Genomic DNA, 21,155 nt, shown 5'->3' with positions numbered 1-21,155 from the left:
ACAGGTGCCAATACACCAGAATTGCAAAGAGCTTCTCGGCATCCGTGCTGAGCTTCAGAAGAAAGTCGAGGAGCTTCAGCGTGAAGTCAGCAATATGGTGGTGTCATCTTCCTCTGAAAGAGCTTCGCCCACTCATTCAGTGACACCTGTACAGACAACTGTCTGAACTCCCCTTCTCCTTCTGCCATGGTTAGCTGATACCCGGTCATTGGAGCTACAACTGGCAAGACTGCAACGTGTACTTGAAAGCTGTAAATACGGACCTTTCTTAGTGTGTGTGCAATACTTGGCAGCCTGTTTCAGGTTTTGAAAGCCTATGTGTGGATGCCCCTGTTGTATGACCATTCTGATGTTGAGACCTTCAGTGGAAGGGTAGATTTGAGTGCCACTCTACAAGCTGGCCTAAACTTTGGTGGGTCAATCCATGAATTAGCCAGTAAAGGGGGGTGGTGGGGAGCATACATATTTGATGGGCCAGCCTATCCAAGGGACCACAGTGCCAAGTTTCCTTTGCAGTCAACTAATGAGAAGACTCCTCAACATTTCAACCCTCCTCTTCCCCAAAGCATGCCCAGCATCTGCCGTCTATGACTTGAACTTGTGACTCGGGGTTGGAGGCAGGTATCCTGTCACAACCCAAAAATGAGTCCCATTTTTGTTTTCTTGTAGCGAACTTTACTATTACTATTTTAACTTCTTGTCCTTAATAAAATCTGGATAAATTTATGTAGTGCCAATAAATGGCTCTATCATTCCCCATCTTTAAACTCATCATTGCACATAAATTTAAACACTTCTCGGAAGCTTCCAAGAAGAATTTTTTGAAGTCTTGGGTAGCAGTGAATTCATATGCGTAAAATTCTTCAAAACTTGGTAGTAATATTCTCACCCATGACGTACACACACAAAGCTGAAATGTGGTTAGGGCAGGTGTATGGTTTGATATTAACTTTTTTTTTTGAAACTTCATCTCCCTTCCAAGTTTGGATGTATTTTTCCTGTCTGGAGAAGAGGTTAGTGCATGTCTAAGTTTTGTTTGCTTACTGAAGGAGGACTCGAACACCAAGACATCCAGTCTGTTTGTGCCAAGAATGCTGCAGCATAATTAGACAACTCAATTTATTTGTAATAGCAAGGATTCCAGAGATTGCAAATATCACGGGAGAGAAGATGCAAAGCTCTTGGAACCAGGAAAGGCCTTTTGTTTGTACAAAAGAGGAAAGTGTCCTTTGTGCCATTAATGCAGAATTTGAACACCAGATTTAAAAGTATGACAAGGTTATAATTTTTTCATTCCAGTTGTTCTTCCAATGAAGTGATGTTCTGTAGATGTGTCCCATTCTACATTTATAGTGATGCAGGATTCAAACTTCACATGAATTATTTTTATGACTGCCTTGACAAGATTTATATTTGTTTTTTCAGTACTTGAGTAAATCTTTCACCAGAGGCCAGTGATTGCATGTTTTAACCACAGTCCCAAAGCTGTCTATCACTTTCTGATCAAGTGACTTTTAACGATATTAGCTAAATGGGTCAGACAGTTCGACTTTTAGCCATTTTTTTGTAAACTTGATGCACTTTGTATTTGAGATGAACATCAGAGTTTGGCTTTGGATAAACTAAAGCTGAATTTGAATCTATACTTCGGGTTTCTGATGAGAGAGAGCTGAACTAACATTGTAAGTATCTAAAACTGACTATTTTAATTGTACCTGGACCCAAAGGCCGAATGCTAATCGCAACTTGGTAATGTCCCACATCTGGATTGTCCTGATTGGCAAGTGCTGTAAATGGCTGACAGTCTGGACTAGCAAAGCCTTATCTGTTCCATAACAATTCCTGGACTACCAAGTGTTAATTTTTACCTTTCTGTAGTGTTGTGGCTTTTCAACTTCGGCTGCCTGTGTCTTGTATCAAAGAAAACTAGCAATCCCACTGCCAACATTGCTACCTATGTACGTATTTCTGAAGTGGATAAATAACGCTTTAAAATACTGCAGATCCTGAGTTCATTTACACACAAAAGCATAATACATTTTTAAAGCATCTTAACAGTTGGGAAGTACAAATGCATGTAACTTTGGTGATGGTGTGATCTTATAGTAGTGAACATTTGATACATTTAAATATGGATATGGTTTGCCTTTAATGTAATACATTTTAAATGGATCGTGTATACTAGGAGGCCCTGTCAGCGCTCTCAGGTGGACGTAAAATATCCCATGGCACTTTTTGAAGAACAAGGACACGGGAGTTCCCCCTGGTGTCCTGGCGAATATTTATCCTCAAATAAAACAGATTATCTGGCCATTTGATTCATTGCTGGTTGTGGGAGCTTGCTGTGTTGCAACAGTGACTCCCCTTCAAAAGTATTTCATTGGCTGTAAAGTGCTTTGAGATATCCCAAGGGCATGAAAGGCACTATATAAATAAAAGTTTGATAAATCATTTTCCAAACACAGTGATTTACTGGTACTCAGATTTTATACAGCAATGAACTGTTTAACTAACATATTCAGCAATGATATTACATTCTAAAACAGGAGTAAAATGAATATTACTGGAAAAAGGACCAAACTATCTATAATCATGTCAGTTTTTGTCTGCCTGGACTGTTTTGATTGGTCAGTTTAAGGGATGCATAAATTGGTGGGTTGATGTAGTGGGCGGTGCCTGGTGCATGCAGAAGCACATGGGGCACGTGGAGGACTGGAACGCATGATGCACGTGCGGCTGCCAAACATTGGTGGTAGCGACAGGATGGGGCATTGGGAGAACAAAAATAACTTAAGGTAAGGTAATAACAAAGTTACTCTGGCTGGAGAGATTGGTTCCGTGAGGGATGGGATGGGACTGATGAGAGGGATGGATGAGATGATGAAATTGGTTAAGTGTGGCAAAATTGTAGGTAACAATTATTTGATACAACTTAGTATTGGAAAGCTATTCTTTGTGCTAAAAAAAATGAAGATACACTAGATTTGAAGGAAAATGTTATAGAAAAGCTGCCGGGTGCATTAAAAGAATACATCAGCATTGATTCTATAAATGAAGATAACAGTCTATACCCTCCAGAGTTTCTACACGCTCTAACTCCAACTCACGCCACCACACAAACTTGAACTCCAGGAAGGAGCAGTTATAAATCTTGCTACGAAACTTGAATCCTAAACAAGGACTTTGTCATGAAAGAAGATTGGTAATTGGGAAAGTGTTTTCTTCGATAGTAGATGCTGATATAGGAAATAGCATGCTGGATTTTGTGTAGGTGGTGGGGTTCATGGCACTGAGCCAAAAAAGAGGGGGGAACCACGCCTTAGCCTTCTCCCTGCCAGCCCCCCAGAACACTCCTCCAGTCTTTTTCAATCAAAGTATCACAAGCTGGGTCTCCAGCCCTTTAAAGACGGGGAATCCCACTTCCAAGTACAGCCGACCAATCAGAGGGCCAGCAGTACTGCAGTTTGGGCAGTGCTACTGGGACTGCTGGCCACTGCAGTGGTCTTTGATCCGGGCCCAGAGGTGGCACCCTGGAACAGAGGTAGGTGGGGGGGGGGGGGGTCAGTCCGTAAGGCCCCCGGCAAGAGGGGGTGGGGAAATGATTGTGCAGGCCAGGAGGTGGGGGGGCTTGGGGAGTGATGTGGTTACTGGCCCGGGGGCGGGGGGGGGGTTCTCCAGGGGCCACAGATTGCCCATGGAGAGACACCCCCTCCCCCCCCCCACAAGCCTGCAGGGCGTGCACCTCATGTTACAAAGCAACCTTCCTGCATGGTGGAGGCTTCCCCCCACAGCTGGCAAGCTCCCAGCAGCGTTAATAGGCCACTTAAGGACGTCAGTCGGCCTCCAGGTGGGAATGCTGTCATTGGCCTTACCCACCCCCCCAGTATGATTGGTTGGCGATGGGTCCTCTGCCCTGTCGTGATGATCCCTGCCTCAGGGGTGCCCATAAAATCCCGCCCAGAGTGTTTAATTCCTTGAATAATATTGAGCCCATTAGATGTAAACCTGCCTTTTCAACTTGAAAACATTTCCCAATTAGACTTCCATAGTCTGACTATAAACAAGCTACAGGGACAGACTCTTGACAAAATTTGTATTTATATTCCTAGGCCTGTTTTTACAGATGGCCAGCTTTATCTTTTTACAAAGTGAGAAGTTTTTGGTGAAAAAAATAACTAGAAACCCTGTATTTAAAGATGTACTGTTGCAATAATTTGACTGTAAACGTTTTGTGTGTCTCTGCTAGTTGTAATAATGAGTAAGTAGAAACCCACTTCAAGTACAAGTTTATTCAGTGCTTTCAATGTGTTTACAGTTCAATATTAAGAGTCACTGAGGTACAAAGTTACGTCAACTGTGGTAGATTTTGCAGTTCAACATGGATTACTAAGTCACATCGTAGCTGAAATTACATAAGACAGCTGTATTCTAACTAAAATTTAAACATGCCATCATCTATTAGAAAGGACAGATCTGGAGCTAGTCTGTTAACCTCTTGTCTCCTGCATTTATTGCATTGGCCTGTGGCAAAAAAATCAATAAACCCATGGGAGTATTCACGCAGTGTTTCTTTTCTTTAAATTACAACACTATTAAGTTTACCTTTCTCCCATATTCGTTAAATAGTTGATTATCCATTTATTTGAAAATCTTGCTGCATTCACTATACACCATGATTCAGCTTACTGTATTTTCTGAAAGTTGCACCTTTGTATGGAAGAACACATCATTTGTGTGTCAGTCCATCTCTGCTACAACTCACCCAATCATAAACAGTTGCAAGTTAAAGGAACTTTACCATTTGCTCATTTTAACGTACAAGGAGTAAATTATAGCTTCATCCACTAAACCAGTTGACACTGCATAAACCTCTGTAATTTAGCCCTGGGCGTCTGATGGGTTTAGCTTTGTGTTGCTGCCGATGTACTTCGGCGTCAGTTAACTACAAGAGTAAGAAATACTCAACAGATTTGACACAGTTGTGGAACTAGTAGAAACAACAGTCTAAATATGTTAACATAACATCCAAGCATGTAGCATGCACAATTCATTGTAAGGTGCTGTTTGCTTTTGGCATTTAAAATCCACATAAATAATAAACTGGGGAAAAGTTTCAAGTTAAATTTGAGCCAGGCACAGCTGTATCACTGATTTTTTTTCATTGTTTTTGACATGCATCCCATCTCTCATACTGTCTATAACATTAGAAGCTGCTTCAAGTTAACCTTTTGGTCAAAAACCTGCTCTTGTGAGATGTTATGAAGACACCCACAATGTTCAGTACCAGAGTCACCCATGAGGTTTGGTTATACATTTATTAGGGGTTTCTGTGTGTTCAAGTATTCTTTATACATCATCAACTTGCATTTAACGTAATAAAACATCCCAAGGTGCTTCACAAGAGCTTTATTAAAACAAAATTTGGCACCAAGTCACATAAGTGATTAGGAAAGCTTGGTCAAAAGGTAGATTTTAAGGAGTGTCTTGAAGGAGAGGATTATGAAGGGAATTCGAGAGCTTAGGGCCTAAACAGCTGAATGTACGGGTGCCAATGGTAGAGTGATGAAAACAGATAATCTGCAAGAGGCTAGAATAGGAACACAGAGAGTGAGGAGGTGAGACATGTTGAAAGACTGATAGTTACACCATCACACATCAGTGTGGTGATGGATCTGGAGTCTCTTCCTTGTGCACCCCAAATTGGACCCATTTTCCTGATGTCAAATTATACCCAAGTATCCTCCTAAATTCAAAATGGGCATAAATCAATGTAAACAATCAGGCCCAAGGAAAACTTAGCTGAGTATATTTTGAAAACTGCAGTATATAATCCAAACCAAAGGATATTATTTCAAAATAATTGCACAGTCGTATTCTGGGTGGTGGATAAATAAGACATTTGAAAGCATGACCTGTACTTATGAACTGTCAATCATATGAATCGCAGCAGTATCTTTCCTGGAAGAGCTGTCTAAATCACCAGTTGAATGTGTGACTTGTTTATTGGCAAACTAAAATGAACATGTTAATATGCATCAAAAATATGTAACAAATATATCACTATGAGAGTTTTCCCTCAACTGCCTATTATATTTTAAGATTAAATAGTCAGCCTACTAAAATTTCCACAAACAGAACTATCTGTATCTACTGGGTCATACAGACACCCACCTGCCAAGAATGAGGCACACATTACTTCGCCACATGAATATTAAAACTTAAACTTGCTGCTGGGAAGAGGGCCTATCACAAGGAACTGACAAGCCCCTCGCCGGAAAGACCTTTTGTGCATACTAGCAGACAGTGTTGGAACAAAGGACCCAGTCCCTGCTTCTCCAATACACAGAAAACCTGGTCAGACCAGTTTAGTCACATGACTAACTGGCAGCTTTTTTGAATTTGAACTTGCTGCAGAGTTTTAAATGTCAGAACATCTTGCTCCTGTCTGTTCCCATATCTTTCTCATGGAACTGAAGAACCACTGAAGACACATGAACCCCAAGAGATTTAAGAATACTGGGCCCCAACGAAAAGCAAGACTACCTACAAAAGGACTACAGTGAGCTCCGAGCACAGTAACAAGAAACTCTTCTGATATTGCCTCAAACCTCTCCATTTTATTTTTCTCCTGCTCTTTTCTGTCTCTATTTGCATGTGCGTATCGCGTATGCATGCTAGTGTGGGGCGCAGCATGTATCTATAGGTGTTAACCAAATTAGAGTTTAAGGTTAATGTTTAATAAATTTCACTTTTCTTCTTTAAACCTAAGAAAGCCTGTTTATGCTAATTTCTTTGCCTTATAATTGGAAAGTGATGAACAATGATTCACCAAGGGGGGAGCACAAAACAGTGTGTTTAAAATTAAATCCTGTTACATTAAGACCAGGTGAAGACAGTAAAAGACCCCTAGACACCTTTCTCACCTGGTTGTAACAACTGTTATAATCCCGTTGGAGACCAGTAACTTTAAAAAAAAAAAAAATTTGAACTTTTATTAACTGAAAGAATTACACCACAAGATTTTGCACTTTAAACAAAAACCTTTACATGAGCCAAACAAAGCAAACACTATTAAATTAACACTATATTTTATAATCACATATTTTAAACCCAAAATCCCAACAGGACATAAAGTCTTATACTTTAAACCCGAAAATCTCAACAGAACGTTAAGTCTTATATGTTAAACTCAAATGTCAACAGAACACTCCCTGTTTGACTTTTACTTGCACCCAAGAGTTCCCCTATACTTTACAAGATCCTCAGGGTTCCTTCACTTCTCCTGGGACCAAAGGAATGCCACAGTTCTTAGGAATTCACTTCAATTCTCCTTAGTTTCCCAGCTATCTTCTGAAGTGAGGTGTTTCTTGTGGATTCTCCCTCTAGCAACCAGTGAGGCAAACCATACAGTCCTATTTCAACATCTCACCAATTTGGATTTCCCAAGACTGAGCAAGGGCTTTACCCTCATTCTTGCATAGTAACTCCAACTCACAAACACTGCTGGTTCCTGAAGGCCTTTGATTCCTTATCCCAGCTTCTGGGAGATTCTCTTTCAACCTGGTCCAATCTGCTCCAAAACACAGACTAACTTTCTGTGAGCAATCACAGAGATGAAACATCCAAGACCAAAAAGGGCATGTCCCTGCATAATCTACCTTCATAGCAATATGGTACATCTGGGTTGTCCCAGATAGAAACTTAAGCTCATTAAGCGAATTAACTCCAACTCCAAAACCTCCCTTTGATTCTGGATAACGACATGAATAATTTATATTGCTAATAAAGACAGGGCAATTCACTTCAGACTTACTGACTTCAGTTCCCCAACTAAATGGGATCGCCTGCTGTTTTATGGCTCTCACCCCCCAAACTCTGACCCTATAAGTGCAAAGTGGTCTGGCAAACCTTATATTCCAGAGTTTCAATTACCTTACATTTACAATTTCCCCAAAACTAAAAGTGACCTCTAAAAACTGTATGAACTAGACGATCATAACAACACACAAGCATTCACATTCAAAAACGCAATTAGTCACACACACTATCACCGGGCTGAATTTTCCCAGCCCCACCGGGCAGGATCCCTGCAGCAATGGCTACCCATCTGGCAGTGGGGGGTAGCTAATTAGAGCACTTAATGGAACAATTAGCCCCTGTTATGGAATTGGATTGCAATTCTTCTGATGGTGCTGTGTCAGGAACCTGGAAATTGAGCAGAGGCAGCTTCACAGTGGGAAGTCCATGCTCCGAACCATGTGAGGCCTTTTATTAAGTTGTCAGCATTAAATCGCAGTGCTCAGGTCTCTCCAAGCAGAAAACATGCCATTGCAGCCACTCATGCAAACCGACATCTCCGCCAATGTTGTACCTACTGCAATGGCTGCTGCTCCCCTCCTACATGGTGCTGCTGCCACTCCTGCTGCTGGCCCCTCAGCAGCATCCATACCGCAAAGGAGCCGACCACCCTACCCACCATCTCCACTGACCTGACTTCCTGATACTGGATTGGATGGGGCTCCTGGAGATAGTTTCTTAATTGACCGCCTCTGGGGAAAATTCAACCCACTGAGTCACATTCACATATACATTCACACAGTAGTAGTTTGTTGTAGGGTTGTAAATCTCATTCTTCAAATGCCTTCCATAACCAGGTTCAGGGGGTTTAACATGTCTATACCCAATGTCTTGTAATAAACTACAACCCAATCCTTTATAAAACAGTTGTAATATGAATTGCAGGGATTTTCTTTTAGTTTTACTAAAGCTCATTAAATTACTATCAAGTTTTACAGATGCAACAGATGATAACTGGCAACAGACAGGAGCTACAGGATGGCAGAGCTGAATTTGCATTTACTAGAGAAGTCTAAGAAGAGATCCTATTAAGGTATTTAAGATTTTTAAAGTACGAACAGGATGAACTCTATGGCCCTGAGAATGACTTGGGAGCATGGTATACAGAATGGCGGTAAAGTTTCCACTTTGGTCATAATCGGGTAATTGCGTCCAAAATGCACCCGCAGGATTCTCCCCGTCACACTGGCAGAAACCCTGAAGTAAATGGTCATTAGTGGTTTCTCAGTAGCTTCAGCTAATCTTCTGCTAAAGTTACAGTAAAAGACCCCACCCCAATAGTAATTTTACAGCATATGTCTGTGACTGTAGGGATGCTGCATTGCCCCCAGGTGAGGGTAAGAGGGGTGGGACAAATCAGACAGGGTTCTCGCTCCTGACAATTATTCAGTGATGTAAATATTGTGTGAGGCTAGGATTGGGTATAGCTGCAATTTACCCCATGATTCACTAGTATCTCTCCACTCATTGTTCAAGGCAAACATATGAATGATTGCTATCCAGGTGAGCTCCTGGAAGTTGCACATAAAATTAAATTGCAGTAAGGAAGCAGAAGAAAATTGGCAAGGGAAAAATATCTGTAAAAAATCTGCAACTGTTTACACTGGCTATGAAGTGCTCTGGGACACACTGAGAATGTGAAAGGTGCTACAGATATATAACTTCTTACTGCAATGGTGACTGTCATTAACTGTTCACTTGAAGTGCATCTACACTGCAGCGCTGAGTGACTGGTATTTATTACATTGCCTCTCAGAAGGCTCTATCCGCCAACATACATTTGCCAAATCAACAACCGGCCACCAATTTGGGTACAATCCTAGATTTAATGGCACTTAATGGGATATGTGGGAGATTAATAGTCATTTTTAAGAGTTAAACACAACATTGTACCTCGACTGATGACTGTCATTTCACTTAAGATATTACTTTTTCATTGCCCCTTTTAAAATAAAGCACCTGGTGTCTTGTTTAAAGCAGGCTCAACATCATACCAACAAGTTAAAAGCACTATATGCCAATATTGCACGGAGTATTTTCTAGGCACTGTTTAAAACATGGCAGTCAGATGGTAAACGATTGTTGAAGTGTTACTCTATTTGCAGAGGTGTGGAATTTTGAGGAGCATGCACACTTGGTATTCAGTCCCCAGTGAGCTGAGTGTACGCTGTGTGTGTTAACAGTAAGTAGCCACACAACTGAGATGAAGCACCTGCTTACAGACGATGAGGCTAACCGCATTCCTCCAATCATGAAGCCAGCAATGAGCATAACCCAGTCAGTGCAATCTGCAAACAGTCACGCATTCCAGCATTCTGACTGGAATATCTGAAACAGATGTGATCCATGCAACAGCTGGAAAATTTATTTAAATTCTTCTTAAATTAGTGGGGAGTTACAGTTTTACAGAGCACTGTGCAAGCTTACATTGCCTGATTTTACAGATGGGCCCGTTTAAAAGCTAAAGGATAAAGTTTATCTGAGAACAGGTCATGGAAACAAAAGTCACTTTTTAATCTAAAATTGCCATTTTCAGGTGCATCAAACTTACTGTGTAAACTGGGACATCTCCTGTGAGTTGCTTATGGGTAGCTTTAGCTTTGGAGCATAGCTGTGATGTTTCAGCTGCCAGTCTGACCTATTCCTGTAAAGGCTACTGCTCTAAGTTGGCAAATCAGGTCATTGTAGCTGCTTAGAAACTGCCGAGGGCAAAGTGCAGCTGAAAATGCTTGTACATTCCAAACTCAGGGTCAATGACTGGCTGGTTTGTTTTATATTTCTAAAGTTAATCCACATCATTGTTCAAATCAGAGGATCTGCTGAAGTAGCACAACTGAGGTGCAACAAGAAGCAAGTGAGAGACTTACAGGGAGTGAACCAAAAACAACTTTTAATGTAGATTGTTCTGTCTCTAACAAAACACAAGGGGTACAGACTAGCAGCCACAGAACTTTATACAGGATAAATACTTTGCTTATGTTTGCTTTGTGTAGTGGTTTATGCCCTTTGCTTATGAAAATTGATTTTTTTTTTAATTTATTCGTTCGTGGGATGTGGGCGTCGCTGGCTAGGCCAGCATTTATTACCCATCACTAATTGCCCTTGGTTTGATACAACTGAGTGACTTGCTAGGCCATTTCTGAGGGCATTTAAGAGTCAACCACATTGCTGTGGGTCTGGAGTCACGTGCAGGCCAGACCAGGTAAGGATGGCAGATTTCCTTCCCGAAAGGACATTAGTGAACCAGATGGGTTTTTACAACAATTGACAATGGTTTCATGGTCACTATTAGACTAGCCTTTTAATTCCAGATTTATTAATTCAATTCACATTTCACCATCTGCCATGGTGGGATTCGAACCCAGGTCCCCAGAGTATTAGCCTGGGCTACTGGATTACTAGTCTAGTGACATTACCACTATGCCTCCCTAGCACTCATACAGCAGGCACTGATCCAAGCAAGGTGTTCAACCAGTAAAGGAGTTGTGGAGTTAAATACTGATTACAGTCTTCTAAAAAAAATATGTATGCAAGGAAGCTGCATCCACACACTAACCTCTTCTAAAGGTGCACACCCTCAATCGTGTAAAATTTGAAATAACAATTCAGATAAAAGTTATCATTGTTGCGGAAATGAACTGGCAGATGTAAGGTTTCTGTTACCAGACACTGACAGCATTTAGCGTCCAATTATCAGTTCCCTCCCCGGACCAGTTTCTAAAGTTCAGTTTCCAGTGAACGGGATGGCCTGATCTGAATATCTACGATGATGGAAAAATTTGAATCTTAAAGTAGGAATATTTAAGTCTTCCAGAGTCACAATCATATGTTGGGGACTTTCAAGTCCCTGGCTCAGCTTTAACTGCTTTCTCCACAATCTCTAACAGCACTGCACGAAAAAAAGGAGAGAAGGGTGGTTTTCCTCAGTTGTGAGCAGGAACTGATCTTTATTGCACTTTATGAAATGCCCAATTTGAATTGTTTTGTATTTTTACAAATTTTATGAATAAAGTATATTCTTGTAAAAAAGGCTTTTGTTCAGTTGCAGATATTTAACTGTATGATTTTTTTTTCCCAAATCATTCTAGTTTGCATTTGTGAAGGGTTGAAAATGAATTGCTGGGGATGGACACACTGCTCTCCGGAACGAATGTATCACATTCTTAATTCTGCCATCATTTTTGATTTACACAGAACCAACCCATGGCTGTTCACCAGAACGGTGTCACTCTGTACACACCCTCCCCCTGCTACAGCAACAGCTCTACCCATTAAACCTAATTTTTGCTTAAAGCACCATAAAGAAATCTCTAAAATACATGCTTTGTCCGAGCTGCAACTTCTGGTGAGTTGCTCATACCCAAGTCAAATACTTTCGCGTTGTCCTTTATTTTTTATGTAGAATGTACGGCAACATTGAACCAGCGTCCTGTACCTTCTCTAACCACTGGTCTAACACATATTTAAAGGGCCAATCTAAGGTTGTCAGGAATCACTTTCCATTGAGTAGCCGTTTTATGTTAAATAAAACAAAAAAAAGCCATTTTAAGCAGGAGCCGGTCTCAAGGCAAAGGCTGTATTTTCCAGCACTCCAATCTAGATCTGATTTGCGTTGTCTGCAGGAGGCTTCTCTGACTGCGTCTGCAGGAGGCTTCGGTCAGCTGCAGGAAGATTCAGCCAAACCACCGCGATGGATGTCAGGAAGAAAACATAGACATAGATCATTATAAATAGGGGAGGCAGGCAATGTACATTACCAAGGCCATTGAGAGTCCAGAAATATAAACAAAGTCAGCAGACACCCTTTCTCAGAGCCCACAGTACATTCAAGCAGTGATTAGCATAGTCTGGATCAGCACCAAAACTTCTGAAACTGTTCATTCCTTGAGCCCAACATAGGAATTGTTGCTGACATTCGGTTTAGATTGGATCATACTGTGATTGTGCCAGTCACAGCAATCTCACCAAGCAACATCGTAAAGGTTTGCTAAGGTCAGAGAATGTTGTCTGGAACCTTGCCTTGTGCCATTTAAGTTCATCTGCTAACTAGTCAGCCTACTGCATCTGCTTCTCAATTCAGATGTGCTTGCCCTTGTCTTGTGCTATACAGCTGCTTATTTATGTCCAAATCACATCAGCTCTCTTGAAATTAGTAAACTTTTTTGGATCTTTTCTTCCTGATGCAATCTATGAAGACGTGGAAGCCACATGCACACCCAGTTTTGTCCTGCAACTATATTTCCCTTGTGCCAGCCGTGTGTAAATTCTTTGCTCTCCTGCAGATTTCGACATTAATTCTCCTTCAGTACCACCCAAGTAATTAGTGTATTTCTTTGTTTCACCAAATTGCTACTACCGCATACTGTACCTGTCCTCATTTATACATATTCACTTACCCAGTCTTAACTTTACCGAAGAGAGTCTTGAAAGAAAAAATAGCAGTGTAGACAGCCAGGCCATACATCCTATTAGTATGCCAACATTTACCCAGGGCTCAGCTATGACTGGTAGTCATCGGAGGCCTTGTCTCAAGAATTTCCAGCTCAAGTGTCTTGCACAGATCCTGTACATTGTATACTTGTACTCTACACCTACTTTTATCTGTCGAGATTTATCCTCCTAAAACCCATCCTCACATTCAAAAAAAGCTTTGAGGATGCAAGTCCCCCCACCCCCCCCCCCCCCCCCCACCCCCAATGTCTCTAAGTCAACAGGAGCAGAATTAGCATCCTAGTTGCAGAGAAGTTCTGATCATCAGTTCACTTGGCTAAACAAATGACTGCGGTAAGGAAAGGAGGTAATTAGCTCCAAGGAAAAAAGGCAAGGATTAGACATATTGTGCAGAATTGAAGAATTACTGTCTGGGATACTAGCAGAGCTGAACCTGTTTATAATGAAACTGCATCACAACAAATTCCAGCCGGAGCAAGATATTCACCCATTGACAGAGCTGGCTGAATGTGAAGTATTAGAGAGCAATGGGAGTCAATAGGAAACACTATGCCAAATCAACATTTACAGAGTAAAGGCAGGGGGTTAGTCGAGGCAGCCTCGAGATAGCCCATCACAAACGCATGTTACAAGAAGTCAAACCAACGAAAACTTGACAGAATAGGAAAAAGAAAGCAGAAAATATTGATGAATATGAGCTTGAAAATAAAAAGGAACATGGACGTGCAAAGAGGATTCCAGGACCTGAAGGTGACCGGGGGAGTGAGAGACTTCCAACAAACGTGGAGATACTCTTCATAGGCTGAATGAGCAGTGCTCAGATGAACCCTGTAAGCAGGCAGTAATTTCATTACAATAGTATTATCCACCTAGTTACATGTTAAATGAAGTAGGACATTGGAAATTTAATAGCATGAATACAGTTTCACTGGAGCGGAGCTCACAGTTAGCATGTTCCATTGTCAGCGAATTATTGAAGTTTATGATCTATGAAAACTAGCATCTGTTTTTCTTGGGTGTAGTATTTTCCATTGTTTTGATTTAAATTAAACTGACTAACGATAAAGGTTAAACATGTTGTTCTTCTAAAAGTCTTATCAAATTCATTAGAAATGCCAGTATCAATATATCACCAGGCAAATTTTTACCAAAAGATCTCAAAATGGGGGAAAAAAGTCACTGCTGGTAAGTTCACTAGTGGTCATTGAGAACTTTGAGAGGAAGGAGAGGTTGGGTCAATGTGCTTCCATGTCCAAGCACGCTTAGATACTGCTCTTGGTTATAATAGCGAATGCTTTGGCATGGCCTCTGTCTGATAAAGGTGGTGTTAACCCATTCAATACAAATGAAAGGAGAACATTAACTGTTCATTTGCCAATATCGGCAAAAGCAATTTCTAGCTGGTGCTTTCCCAGCATGGAAGATGCATTGGGCCCACCATGGCATAGGATGCTGCTCCAGTGTATTCTATCACACTGTCTATTCACCAAACCTGGTGAGATTCCAATCATGGCTGTGGTGGTGAAGGAGGAATGGGAGGTGCTGAGTGAAGGTCAGGCACTTTCTCAACTGAGGGGTCACAGTCTAAGGATAAGGGGTATGCCATTTAGGACTGAGATGAGGAGGGATTTCTTCACCCAGAGAGTGGTGAACCTGTGGAATTCTCTACCACGGAAAGCAGTGGAGGCCAAATCATTAAATATATTCAAGAAAGAGTTAGATATAGTTCTTAGGACTAAAGGGATCAAGGGATAAGGGGAGAAAGTGAGAACAGGGTACTGAGTTTGGACGATCAGCCATGATCGTATTGAATGGCGGTGCAGGCTCAAAGGGCCGAATGGCCTACTCCTGCTCCTATTTTCTATGTTTCTATGACCAGGAAGAAACATTCAAATAAATCAATTGTTCGGGACTGTTCTTAAGCAGAGTAAAATGGCAAATGCCTGTGAGAAGATCCAACTTGGGTAGGAGATGGTGCAGGAGAATCAAGGGCAAACAGAAATAAAACTGGAACTAAAAAAAGCGAGCAGATTTTTTTTTAAAAGAGAAACCAATCCTCTGTAAGTAAACATGAGAAAAAGTTATTTATTCAACACCAGTTTTTAAAAAAATGAACAAAGTAATCATTTTATGATGTAAAGACTTTTGGAAGTAAATAAATTATATTTACAGAAATGGAAAGAGACAGACACTCACCTTGAGGCTCAGTCACTGTGCCTGCTTCAGCATTTTCTCCTTTTACATACTGTTGATTAAGATTCCCTGTGGAATTAACGGTGCACAAGAAAGCAAATATGACAGGTTCGGAATTCAGTAATTTCAATGCACTAACACTTTAAGCAGCTGCAGACATATTGAACTCAGCACTAAGTGAATTCTAATACATTTACCCCAGTGAGCAAATCTATCGAAGTCTGATTCATTCCTCTCTGAAAAAAAGCTTCTTTTAAATGGTAGTTAGTCATGGGACTTGAAAGCTTTCCAGTTACAATGCTAGTTTGTACGTGTGTAAGTTTGTATCAAAAACTGAGTTGCTATATCTAACCTATGTGGATTGAAGTTAAGGATTATTGCCCCTTAATAATGTACAGATGGAAGCAAATCTGTTTGTATTGGCCTTTGAACCCTGGAACCCATCTCATTTACATTATGCAGAGAATTCCAGTCGCAAAACAAACAAACAAGACTGCGTATTGCATAGGTGTTCAAATTATCACTGCAACTTTTGTTTGCTGCCTATGAATCTTTCCCTAGAGCTAGAGATAGTCCGTGCAGGTCATCCATGCAAAAATAGCAGGTTGAGCACTTAACTCACCTGCAGCCAGAAATAAGTAACAGTGGCCAAGTAAATGAAGCAGCCTGGCGAGAACCAGATCCTAAAACTGCATTCAGGTCAGCTGGTAGCAGCACTCGGACCCTTGTTTACCCTGCCATGCTGAGGGTTGTCAACTCTGCTTGGACTCAATCCTGAAGGTTTCATGACATTATGTCTCACGTCCAACTGCCTCCACCCCTCTGGTCAAACAGCCATTCTCTCCCCCACCCCCAATGTCCAATATTTTAGAGTTAATAAAAATATGAAAGAAAAACTGTTTTTCATGCTCCAACGATCTTTCTCCAGGGTTTGCTCATAGCAGAGTGCAGAGATTAATCTTTAATACCCCAAGTCTCCTGGAGGAGTTGCCGAGCTTAGCTGTGCTACTGTCGAGAGTCTGGACTGCATATGGTCAGCATCAGAGAAGTAAAATATAATAGTGTAATTTAAATGCTCGCATATTGAAGGATATGGCAGAGTAATGGTTATTGTATGGGACTAGCAACCCAGAGAATTGAGACTTCAAGTCCCACCATGGCAAGAAGTAAGACTGAATTTAATAAAATTTGGACTGGTATTGGAGAGAAAAACAGCTACCAAGCTTTCCTTAAAAACCAAAGTGATTCACTAATGCATTTAAAGGTATGTGCCACTCCTACTCAGTCTGACGTACATGTGACTGCAGCGCCACACTAGGTGGTTGACTCAATAACCATGGGGCAACCAAGGATGGGCAATAAATGCTGACCTTGCCAGATATGCCTACATTCCAAGAAATATATATTATGTATAAAATTGAGTACAGTCAGAATAAATCCTTGGGGGAGTTTGTGATTTCCTCCGTCATAGAGGTGAAAACAAGTAGCTTGCGACATCATTAACTTGACAACACCATGAATTCATCAGGTGTTGCATAGATTTGCACCAGATCACCTCACACTGTGAGGAGACAAGAGAAAGATTAGATAGCGGAGCAGTTCTGCATCCACCCCCCACCCCCTCCCCCGCAACCTGCATCTTGTTTTTCTTAAAAAAGTTAATTTTTTAATTGCCTGATCGTCTTCAGTGGCTATCCAAAAATAGGCAGGGAGAAACTATTACAAAGAAGAGGACGACAGAATCAGGGCAAAAACAGGCCAGGGTCAATAGCAGGGCTTTAAAAAAATAATCATGAAAAGCATGCTGATATAAACAGCAATGCCAACAGCAAAGGTAGGACATGCCTGAAAGTCAATCCACATTGAAACGAGAATGGCAAGTTAATGTTTCAGGTGGGATTCCTCACTGGCGAGCACTTCTAATTACTTTCGCCATCTGAATCAACAGAGGAAGGTTTCACAGCCGAATCTAACCCAATTCTCGTGTGTTATACACGTGTGTGCACTTTCTAGTAGCAGTCAGTCAGAAGGCAGCGCCACGACTATTATCCCTTCTCCTCTCCCTGTAGCAGCTGAGGCCCACCCGACACAGCAGGCCAGCAGATTGAAACGAGGAACTGCTGCTGTGTTTTCTTTTTAAACGGCTGATATATCAACAGGGTGGTTTCTACATGTTTTTGGAATGCTAGTTGCAGTGCTATTGTGTAGCCTGTAGGTAGCAGTATGAGACCAACTAGGGTCAATGAGGAATTCAGCCGAAACTTCTTTACTCAGCGAGGTGAGAATGTGAAACCTGCTACGACACGGAGTGGTTGAGGTGAATAGCATAGTAAGCAGAAGCTAGAAAGGTATACAAGGAAGAAAAAAAAATCAAGGATATGCTGATACGGTTCGATGAAGTAGGGTGGGAGAAGGCTCATGTGGAGCATAGACCAGTTGAGCCGCATGGCCTGTTTCTGTGCTGTAAATTCTAAGGAATTCTATGCAACACTTTGATGAATGTGCTATACCTTGTATTTTAAAACATAATTGCTTCTTCTGGTAGGCAATGTAACTGGAGACTGCACCCAACAAAGCTGCAGCCACAGCACTGACAATTCCAGCTACTGTTGTTTCAGGCATAGCCACTGGGAGAGAAAGGGAAACACTGAATGAGAAACAATGGTAACAATGAGAAACATGAATAACAACATTAGCTATAATTTATTACTTGATCTTATTTCAGTATATTTTCTATACTAAACACAGCCGCTCTGTGTTCTTGTGAGATATTAATGAATCTGAATCTAAACTGTTTAGCTTCTGTAGTGTATGAGCTCGATTAATCTGGCTGCTGTAGTCAATGCACCAAAACCTGTAAAGTACAACAATTTGAAATGTGCAACTGTGCATTATGATGAATTTCTTGCTTCTGAGCAATAAAATTCTTGGTTTATAAACATGATGTGCGGCAGCAATGGAGAGTATTACGTGGCTACACTCTGTCCCTCTCAGATATCAATTGAGGGTATCAAGGTCAGCTTTCACAAGTATGCTGATGCTTAGTTCTTCCATTGGTGCAGGGTCAAAATGCTGGGGTTCCCCAATTAACGGCATTGTGGGAGTACCTTCACCACCATGAACTGCAGCGTTTTAGGAAGAAGCCCCAATCTTCCAGTCACCTGTCATTTTAATTCTCCATCCCACTCACATACTGACCTCTCTGTCCTCGCCTGCTACACAGCTCCAATGAAGATCAACATCAGTTCGAGGAACAGCACCTCATCTTTCAAATAGACTTTATACCCTTCCGGACTCAACATTGAGTTAAACAATTTCAGATCATAACCTCTGCTCCCATTTTTTTTTCAGACAGCAGCTGTTGGTAATGATTTTGCTATTCCCATTTACACCTCCTTGACACACATTTTTTTGTTTCTTTACATGTTCCATTAGATTCTCTTTTGTCTTGCACCACATCCCTTTTGTTATTTAATCTCTCCTACCTTCCACCCCATCACAGACCATCCCTTGTGTTCTTTAATCCCCTCCTTGTTAAACTCCAGAAAGCTTTTTACAGGATAAGGCTGGAGCCTATATTTACTCAGTTTCACATTTACTGTGTAGAGTAAAACGATTACAAACATGCAGCTCTTCACACAAAACCCTCTCCCAGTCCCAGTGAGTATCTGCTTTTAAGTGTTCAACTAAAATCCCAATTAACTCCCTTCACCTGCATATAATCACAAAATTAACACTCCCTGCTTTCCCTGCCTCTATACCTGCTTAAAACCTGTAACATCTCTAACTTTTTCCAGTTCTGATGAAAGGTCATTGAGCTGAAACGTTGACTCTGCTTCTCTCTCCACAGATGTTGTCAGACCTGCTGAGTATTTCCAGCATTCGCTCTTTTCATTAAAAAAACAGCTCTCTGTCCTATCCGTGACCCCATTTTTTTATTCATTCATGGGATGAGGGCATCGCTGGCCAGGGCAGCATTTATTACCCATCCCCAATTGCCCTTGAGAAGGTGGTGGTGAGCCGCCTTCTTGAACCGCTGCAGTCCATGTGGGACAGGTACACCTACAGTGCTGTTAGGAAGGGAGTTCCAGGATTTTGACTCAACGACAGTGAAGGAATGGCAATATAGTTCCAAGTCAGGATGGCTTGTGACTTGGAGGGGAACTTGCAGGTGGTGGTGTTCCCATGCATCTGCTCCCCTTGTCCTTCTTGGTGGTAGAGGTCGCGGGTTTGGAAGGTGCTGTCAAAGGAGCCTTAGTGCATTGCTGCAGTGCATCTTGTAGATGGTACACACTGCTGCCACTGTGCGCCAGTGGTGGACAGAATGAATGTTTGTGGATGGGGTGCCAATCAAGCGGGCTGCTTTGTCTTGGATGGTGTCGAGTTTCTTGAGTGTTGTTGGAGCTGCACCCATCCAGGCAAGTGGAGAGTATTCCATCACACTCCTGACTTGTGCCTTGGAGATGGTGGACAGGCTTTAGGGAATCAGGAGGTGAGTTTCTCGACGCAGGATTCCTAGCCTCTGACCTGCTCTTGTAGCCATGATATTTATATAGCTACTCCAGTTCAGTTTCTGGACAACGGTAGCCCCCAGTATGTTGATAATGGGGGATTCAGCAATTGTAATGCCATTGAATGTCAAGGGGAGACGGTTAGATTCTCTCTTGTTGGAGAAGATCATTGCCTGGCACTTGGGTGGCGTGAATGTTACTTGCCACTAATCAGCCCAAAGCCTGGATATTGTCCAGGTCTTGCTGCATTTTTACACGGACTGCTTCAGTATCTGAGGAGTCGCGAATGGTGAACATTGTGCAATCATTAGTGAACATCCCCACTTACGATTGAAGGAAGGTCATTAATGAAGCAGCTGAAGATGGTTGGGCCTAGGACACTACCCTGAAGAACTCCTGTAGCTGAAATGATTGACCTCCAACAACCACAACCATCTTCCTTTGGCTAGGTATGACTCCAATCAGCGGAGAGTTTTCCTCCTGATTCCCATTGACTCCAGTTTTGCTAGGGCTCCTTGATGCCATACTCAGTCAAATGCTGCCTTGATGTCAAGGGCAGTCACTCTCACCTCACCTCGAGTTCAGCTCTTTTATCCATGTCTGAACTAAGGCTGTAATGAGGTCAGGAGCTGATGGCCATGGCGGTACCCAAACTGAGCGTCACTGAGCAAGTTATTGCGAAGCAACTGCCACTTGATAGCATTGTCGACGACACCTTCTGTCCCTTTACTAATGATCGAGAGTCGACTAATTGGGGGGGTAATTGGCCGGGTTGTAATTGGCCGGGTTGAACCTCTCCTGCTTTTTGTGTTCAGGACATACCTGGGCAATTTTCCACATTGCCGGGTTGATGCCAGAGTTGTAACTGTACTGGAACAGCTTGGCTAGGGGTGCGGCAAGTTCTGGAGCACAGGTCTTCAGTACTATTGCTGGAATGTTGTCAGGGCCTTTGCGGTATCTAGTGCCTGCAGTAGTTTCTTGATTTCACGCAGAGTGATTCGAATTGGCTGAAGACTGGCATCTGTGATGCTGGGGACTTCAGGAGGAGGCCGAGATGGATCATCAACTCAGTACTTCTGGCTGAAGATTGTTGCAAATACTTCAGCCTTATCTTTGGCACTGATGTGCTGGGCTCCCCCATCA

The 21,155-nt window shown here is 41.9% G+C and overlaps 2 protein-coding genes across 9 annotated transcripts in view; one reads left to right on the top strand and one right to left on the bottom strand.

Annotated features, from left to right (window-relative positions):
- mtmr1b (myotubularin related protein 1b) overlaps nt 1-1,997 on the top strand; it is an 85,575-nt gene extending 83,578 nt beyond the window's left edge. For all 5 annotated transcript variants that reach the window (XM_068047159.1, XM_068047157.1, XM_068047158.1 and 2 more), the window contains one exon: nt 5-1,997. In XM_068047159.1, the coding sequence (XP_067903260.1) occupies nt 5-166 (162 nt within the window). In that variant the 3' untranslated portion in view covers nt 167-1,997. The remainder of the gene's footprint in view (nt 1-4) is intronic.
- A 2,277-nt stretch (nt 1,998-4,274) lies between these two features.
- Nucleotides 4,275-21,155, bottom strand: part of LOC137377497 (CD99 antigen-like protein 2) — a 141,041-nt gene continuing 124,160 nt past the window's right edge. For all 4 annotated transcript variants that reach the window (XM_068047153.1, XM_068047154.1, XM_068047155.1 and 1 more), the window contains 3 exons: nt 18,012-18,128; nt 15,505-15,570; nt 4,275-12,518 (listed from right to left, as the gene is read on the bottom strand). In XM_068047153.1, the coding sequence (XP_067903254.1) occupies nt 12,454-12,518; nt 15,505-15,570; nt 18,012-18,128 (248 nt within the window). In that variant the 3' untranslated portion in view covers nt 4,275-12,453. The remainder of the gene's footprint in view (nt 12,519-15,504; nt 15,571-18,011; nt 18,129-21,155) is intronic.

This window comes from Heterodontus francisci, chromosome 15, assembly GCF_036365525.1.
Source record: "Heterodontus francisci isolate sHetFra1 chromosome 15, sHetFra1.hap1, whole genome shotgun sequence".
NCBI classification, from domain to species: Eukaryota; Metazoa; Chordata; class Chondrichthyes; order Heterodontiformes; family Heterodontidae; genus Heterodontus; species Heterodontus francisci.
The sequence above is the reverse complement of the archived record's forward strand: the minus strand, read 5'-3'. Positions and strand labels throughout refer to the sequence as shown.